Raw genomic sequence first — 11,041 nt, 5'->3', positions numbered from 1 at the left:
AAGGGACGAGATCCTCATGATCTCCCACTTTTATATGAAGTATTCACGTGAATGGAATGTTATACACAGTTGGTCATTTTCTTGGTCACTTGTTTCTCGTTGCCCCTCTCGCGAGATGTCCATCCATGCTTATCAATAAGTTTGCATTCCATTGCTAGGTTTACCAAAACATGTGTCTGGTTCTCCAGGAAAATGCAGTTAATATGAAGGATTTAGCTGACAGGCAAATTGACTAAAAGAGAAACTTGTTTTTAACAAAACCAGGACAGCGGGGTGACCAGAGGTCCCCTTCCCTGCAGCCTCCACACGCTGCGGGTGCTGGCACGTCCCCTCAGTGCTGGGTGCTGCCGGGATGGAGCAGAGGGGACCGAGCTGTGATGCCATAATGCTCCTCCTGTGCGTCCATCTGCCTTCGGCCCTGAGCCGTGTCTGACAGCTCCAGAACCCCATTCCCATCCCTCCCCTGGCAGGACCCATCTGCCTGCCCAAGGCATCCTGGTGTTCCCACCCCACCAGTGCTGAACTTTAATCAGATTAGATTGGCTTGCCCAGATCGTTTGGACAATTAACTCAATGAGTCCCATCAACGGCACATACAGGAATCCCACGCAGTGAAGGCCATGGCTGCTCAGCACAGAAGGGAGTATGGGACTTTTGTAAACTAGTTTCCATGTACCGATATAATTTTGCCACAAACCTCTGATATATGAGTAAGTTTGGATGTCTTCTAGGAAAGAAGGTTGAGGCTGAAAAAATGAGCTTTTTGTGAGTGCAGAGAGATGGGGAGGCCAGAGGGTCTCCGGGGAGAAGCCCCAGGCTGTGGGGGGTGCCCGGCTCTGCTACACGGACCTGCTCTCACTGCAGGAAAGGAAAGACAAGAAGAGACTCGTGTCAAAGAAACAACTATTTTATTGTGTAAAAATCAAGCAGACATCCCATTGCCACACGACCGCAGCGCTGCCTTGCATGTCACAGGAACGTGCCCAGATGTCCCCAACAGGTGGGAGCCCTGAAAGCATGTACGGATCTGTAAATATCTACAGATTTATAAAAGCTTCAGAGAAAGTCTCAGCCTCTGGAAACTAAGAAAATAAAAGCATATGAAGAGAGCTGGTCTGCAATGTGCAGCTCCATTTGAAAACCAAGATCCAAACGCAACCTTTGGACATTTGGCTGATTTGTGAGCAGTGCTACGTGGGATGAGATATCTGGGCTGCACCTTTTGAGTTAAAAGGGAGGGGTTTTGGTGTTCCTCCAGCATGGACTTTCCCTGGCCAGCATGGCACGTTATCGGACATCTACAACAGCCACTGGGTTTTAATTACAGCACCAACTCCTGAGTCAAATGACTGCAGGAGAACAAGAAAGTCCCTTGTCCCCGCGGCTGGTCCTGAGCAAAGCTGCGGCGACGGAAACAGGGCAGGAGCATGAAGACACTGCGACGTGTTTAAAAACAAAAAGAGTCTCATCATCTGTAAAAGCACACCGTGAATTCGGGGAGCCACCGTCGATCTCTGTTTAGGTTACAGATGTGTTTCCATCAGATGCTTTCCCAAAGGAGAGGGAAGTGGTTTGCCCGCCGCGGCTCCTCACTCGGTGCGATGCCAAGGCCAGTTGCTGCAGTTTATTGACACAAAGTCTGGAGAAAAGTGGGATGTTTCATTATGCAAATTGTGCTTCCTGGAAAGAAATGTTTTATTAACACGCGTTCCCTTCTTGTGTTGGCTTAGTCAATTTGGTCACAGCTTGACATCCAATAAGTTACTCTAAAGGCAGTGGTTTTACAAAATGTTTTTCTAATCTATTTTAAACACTTAATTACAGTTGTGGTGCATTCATTAGGGACTTTGCTTTCAAACCTGGATTGCAGTAATAAATCCTAATTCTGGAAGTGTCAGTTGCAATAGAGAAATTGGTGCCAAGTGACTGTCAGAGGCAGTTGCAAACCAGGGAATCAGGCAGGAATCCCCTACAGAGCAGGGGGTGACCTCCAGTGTCCAGCCAAAGCAAATTGCCAAATAACCAAACCAGCACTGGGACGGATGCTCAGGGGCTCAGCAGAACATATCTGCCAGGTGGGGTGCAGGAGCTGGGGGATGCTATTTTTGGGAAACCAGGAGGCCGAGGGACCCCAGCAGCTCATGCTGGACCGGTGCCTGCCCTGGGCTGCTCTAGGGTGCCAGGGTGAGCCTGGGGACAGCCACTGGCTTGGGGCACCCTGTCCCCACACACCCCCCGGCATCGGTGCAGGCATCGCATGGGCAGTGGCTCGGGGCCAGCACTGCAGCCCTGCAGCTCTGAGCTAGCGCGGGCCAGCGGCTCGGCACCGTTACCTTAGTCTTTTCCCAGGTACTTCCTCATGATGCTGTTGACATCGTCTTCCTTCCCCTCAGCTTCCTCCCGGTGGCTTGTCCCGCTGCCCTGGGTGCTGCTCCCCTCCCTGTCCCCTCTCGCGGGTCGGCGCTTGATGCTGTCAGTGCTGCGGGAGGAGCGGACGGAGCCGGAGGATGAGGAGGAGTCAGAGATGTTCCCGGGGTCCTCCTGGGGGGCTGGGCTGCGCTTGGCCATGACCTTTGTCTCAGAGGACGCCAAACTGCCCGCCATGGCCTCATCCTGGAAGCGGACGGTGAGGGGCCGGTGGCCATCCCTCCTGTCCCTGCCAGGCTTGGCCAGGCTGCTGGTGGAGCGGGATTTGCGGATGGCCGGGAGGAAGTCATTGAAGTCAACGTTGGTTCTCCTCTCGTAGTTTAGGGTGGGGATTCGCCATGTGAAGGGGTCGCTCCCCCTCCCCTCGCCCAGCCCAGGGCTGGATGGGTAGCTCAGGAGCCCCGTGGAGCCCCTTCCCACCTCCACATCTTCCACCGATGGCTCCAAGCAGCTTCTCCAGGAGCTCAGCCGCAGCGTGCCCACCGCCTCCATTCCCGTGGCCAGGGAGCGTGGACGGCAGCCAGAGCCATCGAGGGTTTGCAGGAGGGAGTCGTAGGAGCCAAATTTTGACACTCTTTTCAGCACCGGCGAGCGTGGTGGCTCGGCTGGCTCCGAGGCCATGCTGCGCAGGCTGGAGGAGCGCACGAGGCTGGCGCCGGTTCCTTCACCTTCCCCTGGCCGAGTCCCCTCCAGCTTCCCCAGGGGATCCTCAGCTGCGGGGAGAGCCCGGCAGCGGCGCAGGGCTGCGGCACCCGTGGTGCGGTAAATGGGGAGGAGGGAGGCATCGCCCAGTGCCGGCAGCCCCGGCTCCCGCTCCGCTCCCTGCTGTCGCCGCAGCTCCTCCACGTACTCGGAGAGGGCGGCCGAGGCGCTGGGCACTGGGGACAGTCCCCTCCGCCTTGGCACCGATGGGGACCGCGGGCTGGTGAACCCCCCAGCCGGGGCAGGGGAGCCCCCTCGCCGCAGCACCGATGGGGACGTCTCTCCAATCCCATCCACGGGCTTTTTCAGTCTCTCCAGCTCCTCTTCATCTGCCGGAGGTTTGCCGTATTCCCGTCGTCTGGCACCGAGCAAGGGACTCGTCCTCTCCAGATCCGCAGCATCGACAGACCTGGCAGCACTCAGGGAAGAAGCTGGCCTGCTTGGTGTGGGCTCCTTGGTGTCCCTGTTCACCCTAAACAAGAGATAGTGGCGTTAGTTTAAGCTGCACGATTTCCAGTGACCGTAATGTTGTTCAGCAAGGACAAGACTGAACAGCAAGAAGCCAGTATTGGCATGGTTCTATCAGAGTAATCTCCTGCTGCTGCATCAGGCAATTGGACAATGCCCAAAGATTTTTATCTCAAATAACTCCAAGTCAGCCAACTTGGCTAAATCCATAGTAAATCCAAACCAACACATACCTCCCAACGTCCTTTTTCCTTGACAGATCATAGCAATTTGTAGGATTTATTTTATTTCTGTCAAAGCAAAAGATTATCCTCTAAAATTTTATTAAACCAGCTCACAGAGCACCTGAATGCATCTTAATGTAATTGCAGGGCACGTTTCACCCAGAGTCCTGCTGGGGAGGGAAAAATTACACCAAGCTCCTGATGTGACGCTTTATATCCCCCCCCAAGCACCTACATTGGCTTGAAGGGCCAAAAAACTGCATTTTCCACCTGTCCCACTGAAAGGAAAGGCAAAGGGAGCCTTTGCCAGGACACGGCTGGAACAAAGCAGGCGCTCTGCCACGCTGCGCCGTGTCACTCCTTGGGACATCGCTGCACATCAATGACAGTGGTTACTATCTATAGCTGCTGCGCAGCCGTGGCCAGTGCGGGGGGAGCACGGGCACCTGCCAGCAACGGGTTTTGGCAATGGCTGCACCCAGCACTGGCACCACCGACTTGTCCCCACCTGCATATTTCCCGGCATCACTCAGCCAGGAATCAGCCTTAATGAACAGGCTGCCGGGATGCAAATTTGTCTGAGAAAGAAAGGAGAAGGGAAAAAGAGAACAAAAAGCAGAAGAATATAAATATAAATACATCTCTGGGAGGCCAGCAGGCTTCGAGGCATGGGAGCAGTGGTCATGTTTGACATCAGTAACGCAGCATCCTGCCCTGGGAATGCCAGGGTTGCCATGGCAACGGAGGAGCATGGATAATCCAGCCATGGCCCAGGACCCATTCGGACCAGGCTCCACTGACCCGTGAAATAATTTACATGCCGAGGTGGGTGGGAGATAAATTCTAGGGCTGGGAAACATGAGCAATTGCAGCAGCGATGGGGTAATGGAGCAGGTGCCCACCTGGCCTCAGCGCTTGGCACCGTGTCCTGAGCCCGCAGCTCATTAAACAAACCCAGACCGTTTGGTCATTCAATGCAAAATGAATTAACCAGAGATTTAATCTCCCTGGAATGCAGCAACCTCCAGGGCTACCCCATGCCGCTGCACCCTCATTGCTGAAGCCTCACAGCTGATTAATACTTGGAGACATTTCAATAATGATGGTTTTTAGGAGCCTAAGTTGTGTCTTACTTAAATAACCGGTGTAATCCTTCCATGAGAATTTGTAAGAAAATTGCTCCAATCGCTCTCTACATTTCCAAATAACATTGTAAACTGACTGCTGCACGACTGGTTTCATAAATTAAACAGCCAGCTTTGATATTTTTCTTTGGGTTTTAAGACTGAGATAAAAGTGAGCATGAGAGGTAAGAAACACTAATGGCCTGTGAACACGGACAGTTTACACTCTGCTATTTATCGTGCTGTTCAGCGTGATGCACAGTTACTATTTTTATGAAAATATTTAGAGCCTGAAATGGAGTGAAAGCTGCAAATATGGGATTGTTCTCCAGCTCTCGTGGCCAGCACAAGTCCCCACAGCCCCCGGGCTCCCAGCAGGGACCTCTGTGACATGGAGCATCTCCTGCCCACGCTCGCCGTGCCCTGGCTGTCAGCTAAAGCCCAAGGCCGCCCCATCCATCCTTGTCTCACTCAACAATCCCTGTGAACTGCATTCATTAAGCAAAACCCAACTGCACACATGGAAAGGGGGCTGATTTCCCCAAGGAAGCCACATCTTTGAAGGTCCCTTCCAACCAGAAATCTCTCCAGGCCATGGTTGGTGTGTGCGGTGCCCGTGCGGCAGATTGGTGCCAAGGTCATGGCATGTTAACTCTGAGAAACAGCAGCTGCCTGGTGAGTGCACGTGGGGCCTGATTGGATTTTAAATGAAAATGCAAATACTCCTCAGGGTTTACGTTAGCAGCAAAAAGGCACTGTGCGGTGGGGAAACGCTGCAGGGATTTCTCCGCTTTTGATGCTTCTGCTCTTGCTCTCCAGCAGCTAAAATGCCTGGGTCCTACCAGTAAAATCCACCATTGCTTCCCATCCTAGGAAGCCCAAACCTGCTTCACCCACTTCCAGAGACCCTCCCTGCAGTGGCTTCAAGCTGCCACCTACCCCGGCACCAGCCACAACCACCACAGCACATCCCAGCACATGTGAGGGTGGTAGCATCACAGGTGCACTGAAATCACCCCTCTGTGCCAACTAATTAATTTCTGCAAAAGAAGCTTGAGCACCACAAGGTAATTTCTCCCATGCAACACGTTTCTGATAGAACAAGCCCAGAGGCTGGTGCTGCCATGGCTGGGGAAGCCAGGCTGCTGTCCCCCGCCACCGGTCACACTGTGCCACTGAGCTGCACCCCACACCGCTGTACCAGCATCCTGATCATTTGTTCTTTTAACTGTACCCTGATGGCTACAAAAAAAAAACACCAAAATCAGGGCTATCATCCTCTTGGCCATACTCAAGCCAGCACACGTGCGGGATGGTCCCATCCCATCCTGCAGCATCTTCTGCTCCCCCACACATCGCAGGCTAAAGGCTGCGGTGCCGGCGGTAACTCCCATGGCTTGGAATAACCTCTGGGAGCGCCAGAGGAGGGCGATGCTGTGGGACAGGACCCCGGGCACGCTTGGCTGAGCACGGTGCCGCTCCTTGCCATAGCCATAGCCAGGGCTTCCCCAGCCAAAGGCAACGCGGGGCCCGATGTAGAACTCAGAAGGCATCAGTAAGCCAACTGGAGTTCTGCAATATGCCATTTACACCAAAGCAAATGACACACAACAATAATTAGTGAAGATTACATAGCAATTAACATGATTACAATTATGCTAGTTGAAATAATTTATACAATAAAATCCACACATGCTTTGCAACACATGACCAGGGATGAAAGCGTGGCTCAGATGCTTTTCCTGGTAGCGCATAAATAAAGCCAAGAAAACTCCATTTCGGGGACAGAAAAGAGACTGGCCTAATTTCTGTCAGGAGAGGATTTTCTTGTCACATCATCCTCTACAGAAGAGCTCCCAGTTTCCCATATAATGATTTGCTTTTGACACAATAATGTTTAAAAAGAAACATGTTGGATTCCCCACCAGCCTTGGGACCTGGGCTCCTAATTTTGTGAACCAAAGCGGAAGGGGACAGGGTGCCAGGGAGAAGCCGGGGCAATGTCGGGGCTGGGGATGCTGCCGTGCCATGGGATGCAGGACACAGTGGCTGCAGGTCCATCCCCTCTTGCACCCAGGACCAGCCCATTGCAATATAACCCTGATGTGCCTGGCAAGGGGCAGAATAAAGTGCATAAAGTTCTGAATTGGCTTCGTAAGAAAAAAACTGAGAGTTTATTCCAACTCTGCAATGTGCTGTATTTATTGAGGCTTAGCCGTGCTGGCCAACATTTTGTACAAGCATTTAAATAGCAGAGAATTAAAGAAAATGTTAATCAAATCTCTCATTCCTGTACACTACACTGACGATAACAGCCTTCTATGCTTTCCTCTGGCTTTTGGCAGCTGTTTGTTCAGGAAATATCCCATATGTAGTGCTGAGAAGCGAATGCAAGGAAGATTCATTTTTCATTACCGGGTGCTTATGTAAGACAAAGGAATCTTAATGAGGAAGAGCTCGTTTCGCTGATCTCATTTTTATTACCTTACCAGTCTCATCGTCTGTTTGTTTGCACTTCACATAGCCTCCTCTCCACTATTTCCATCTTTGATCAGCTGAAGCCAAACACGGCTACAACACCAGGATTTGCAATTTGCTTTTTCATGACCCCCAGGACGGAGGCAGATTGTCACACTGTCTCCAGGTCTAGGTACAAACTGCCTCTCACAATGGTCACAGTCAGTCCACTAAACTATTTTTTTTAATCCCCAAGCCTACATACCTGCCCTTTTATTAAAAACCCAGTATATTTCAGCTCAGAAACATGATATTAGCCATAACTTCTGATTTGCTACCATTCATTGATGATCAGAGCTGGATTATTTGGCCCAAAGACCACTAAGGAATTACTTTTCTGATGGGTGCTGGGGTGCAGGGTCTGAGCGAGCTGGGCCAGCCGCTCTCTCCCTCACAGCCCATTAGCATTACCGTCAAAAATTAACATATTTTATATTAGAACTGTATAAATGCATACTGTTTCCTCAGCAGCGAAAGGCGAGCATATGGCATACAAATCCTCAAATAGGCTGCATCGCCTCTTTAAATTATCTCTAGAGAATACATCAAGGGATATTATACCGCTTGAAGCATGTTTTTGATGTAGCAACTTTCATCTAGCATTTCACTGATCCTGGTGTGGCAGTGACTGCCTTCCTTGATTTGATATTTTGACCTTAAATACCACGGGTCCCCCCGAGCTCCGTTCTGCACGTCCCAAAAGGAGCACAGCCCAGGCGCCACCATCCCTGTGTCTGCAGCACCCACAGAACAAACACCAGAGAGCATGTGGGACCCCCCAGGGATGCACAGTGGTTTGGGTTGCTCAGCTCTGCGAAGGGAGTTACGGGATTCACCTGCCATGTGTGTCTCCCCATTCAAGGGGCTGTGGGCAGGGATGCAGGCAGGGATGCAGGCAGGGATGCAGGCAGGGATGCAGCCATGCAGAAGCTGTTGACAGGATGGCAGCTGCTGGGGCTGGCAGCTCTGCCTGCTGTCTTTGTCACCCGACAGGGCAGGGTGCCCATGGCTACTTTTCGGCACCCAAATGCTGGGAAACTGGTGCTGCCTGCTCCTGCCTCTCGTGCTTTTAAAAAACAACAAAAACACAGGAGGGTTTAGAACACCTTTGTGGTGGCTTGCTGCTGCTGCAAGATATTTTTCTATCCTCCATGCATCTGCAAGATGCTGGAGCTGGCACCAAGCACCTGTGGTTTCCCCAGAGGAAACCTCCAGCCGTACCCCGTGCAGGTGCTACCGCGGAGGCGGCCGTGCCCAGGATGGGCAGGGGTCCCTTACCTCGGTCCTTGGGTGCTGCGGCTGCCGACAGACTGTGCCGAGATGCTCCCGGCCACGCTGGTACCCGTCGGGGATGACCAGCCCGCAGATGACCCCGGCCAGGACATGATGCTCTCTGCGGGCTCCAGACTGAGTGTAGAGCCGACACTGGAGCGAGTGTCCCTGTGGAAAGAGGAGAGACCCCATTAGGTTGTGTGGGCAGGAGAGCTGGCAGCACCAGGCACAGTCCTGGAGCAGGTGTGGGGGTGAACGGGGGGCTCTGCTCTGGCTGCTCTGTGACACTGCCACAGGTCACATAAAACAAACCTTCCCAAGCAACGCACTCCTTGTGCCATTGCCGCTGCCATCCACTATTTCCCTCATGCTTTATCGTTGCCCTGTGGACATGGGCAGGAAAACCCCACTGCTGGCTGTGCTGCCCTGGGAGCGGAGCTGCCTGCACCCCATCACAGCGACAGGTGTTGCTGCAGCGGGTGTTGCATTTGCACTGGCAGCACACCACACCAGCCCAGGGCAGGGAGCAGAAGCACCATTTTTCCTGCACATACAGCTGTGGCCATTCCTGCCAGGAAGCGCTTCTCACCTCCTGCTGATGTGTCAATTGTATTGAAAATCGCTTCTGGTTTATGAAGTAGCGAATTTCTGAGCTCATAGTTTCTACTTCACCCTTTCCTGGTTTAATCACTATATATAGAAAAACTCTTCTCATGGCATGGTGACAAGGACATCTCTGCTTTTCTTTTTTAAATGCATTTATCTATTTTATGTTAATTTGTCATTATGCCACTTTAGTGGTGTAGCAGAGGGGAAAGTTGGGGGACTGTAGAAAAAGACCTGAAAAAGTCAATGGAATTCTTTTCCCTTTTTTACCTAGTAAAACCCTCTACCCAAACTATGTAGCTTCACTGGTTCCTCCACTCCCCCAGCTCCTGGGGCTGAGCAAAGGGCAGGAATTTCAATATATAAATCCAGGACTGGTGCACATCACACTGCTAGGGACAGGAGGCTGCTCTGCACAGAGGACTATTTCCACCCTTTTTTGTTTGGTGTGATTTTAAGAGTGACACTTTTTCATGAATTCTTTCATTAACATCAAGTTCTGTGTTCATAAACATGTGTTGCTGCCACAAAAACACGTGAGGATGCACAGATGTGCAGCCTCAACAACCCTGGCATCACCATCGTTGGTGCAGCATCCTCCAAGCCCGCAACACAATGAGCCTGCCCCGCCGCAGCCCCACAGACCCCCAAGGCCCCCGCAGCCCTCGCCTCACCTCTCGGCATCGCTCTCTTCCCCGGGACGCAGCTCCTCCAGGGCCAGCTGCAGATGGGCGATGCGGCGGATGGAGGTGCCCAGGTCAGTCTGCAGCCCCTGCCGCACAGCGGCCAGCTCCGCCAGCTGCTGCTCCTGCGGGGATGGCACCGAGTCAGCCCTGCGTCCCCCCGGGGCACCTCAAAACATGGGGTCTGCTGAAGCACCCCCCGCCCAGTGCCCGGCCGGGGCTGCTGCACCCCGCTGCACGTGTGATGGCTTGTAAGATGTAAACTGCATCCCACACAAGGAGAAAAAGAATCTGAACCCCTTTGTGACCAGACAACATCCCCCACAATGGAAGAAGGCTCAGACGTGAAACAAAAATCCCACGCACAGTGCAGAACATAAGAATCCACCAGCAATTATTGCATGGAAACTGAGCTGAACTCTGGGGAGGGGAGGGTGACCCTGGTTTTAGGGACGCGGCCACACTAGGATCATCAGGCCTAGGATCAAACAGCCTTCCCGGTGATAATTAGTAGAGAGTAATGCTCTCTTGATCCAGCCAGACCAGTGTGGGGGAAGCACAGATGTGGCTCAGCCCAACATAGAGTATAAAACCTGGACAAGTAATAAAACAAACTTTGTAGAGAGAAATGTGTTCGATCTGGCTCCAACCCCCCACATTCCTTCCTGGGAGTGAGGGATGCCCTAGAAAACACAGAAACTCAGTTCATAATTTAAACCACAGGGAGGAAAAGTTAGATGAGCAGCACAACCCAGATGCCTCCACGGATGCGGCACAGCCTGCAGTCAGCCAGCCTCACGGCACACCGAGGATGCCGACCCAGCGCCGCCACCGTCCCCATCGGATCCTGAGTCCTTTCAGCCAGGAAGGAAATCTTTGTGCTGTTTTCTAAACCGTCACACAACAGAGAAGGAGACAGAGCACGAGCTGCAAATTCAACGTGATTGAAGCTGCCAGCTGTAAAATTGCCATCTCGGTGGTGACAAGGTGAGAGATGATTTGCAGCGCGGGCTGCGAC

At 52.4% G+C, this 11,041-nt stretch overlaps 1 protein-coding gene across 4 annotated transcripts in view; it reads right to left on the bottom strand.

Annotated features, from left to right (window-relative positions):
• Positions 1-891: 891 nt before the first annotated feature.
• Positions 892-11,041, bottom strand: part of MYO18B (myosin XVIIIB) — a 60,944-nt gene continuing 50,794 nt past the window's right edge. For 3 of the 4 annotated variants that reach the window (XM_082066569.1, XM_082066568.1, XM_082066570.1), the window contains exons 40-43: positions 10,015-10,148; positions 8,741-8,902; positions 2,334-3,601; positions 892-1,680 (exon numbers count right to left, since the gene is read on the bottom strand). In XM_082066569.1, the coding sequence (XP_081922695.1) occupies positions 2,335-3,601; positions 8,741-8,902; positions 10,015-10,148 (1,563 nt within the window). In that variant the 3' untranslated portion in view covers positions 892-1,680; position 2,334. The remainder of the gene's footprint in view (positions 1,681-2,333; positions 3,602-8,740; positions 8,903-10,014; positions 10,149-11,041) is intronic. The other variant, XM_082066567.1, reaches the window with a different exon arrangement.

The sequence above is a fragment of the Streptopelia decaocto genome, assembly GCF_964273445.1.
Source record: "Streptopelia decaocto genome assembly, chromosome: 15".
Taxonomy (NCBI): Eukaryota; Metazoa; Chordata; class Aves; order Columbiformes; family Columbidae; genus Streptopelia; species Streptopelia decaocto.
The sequence above is the reverse complement of the archived record's forward strand: the minus strand, read 5'-3'. Positions and strand labels throughout refer to the sequence as shown.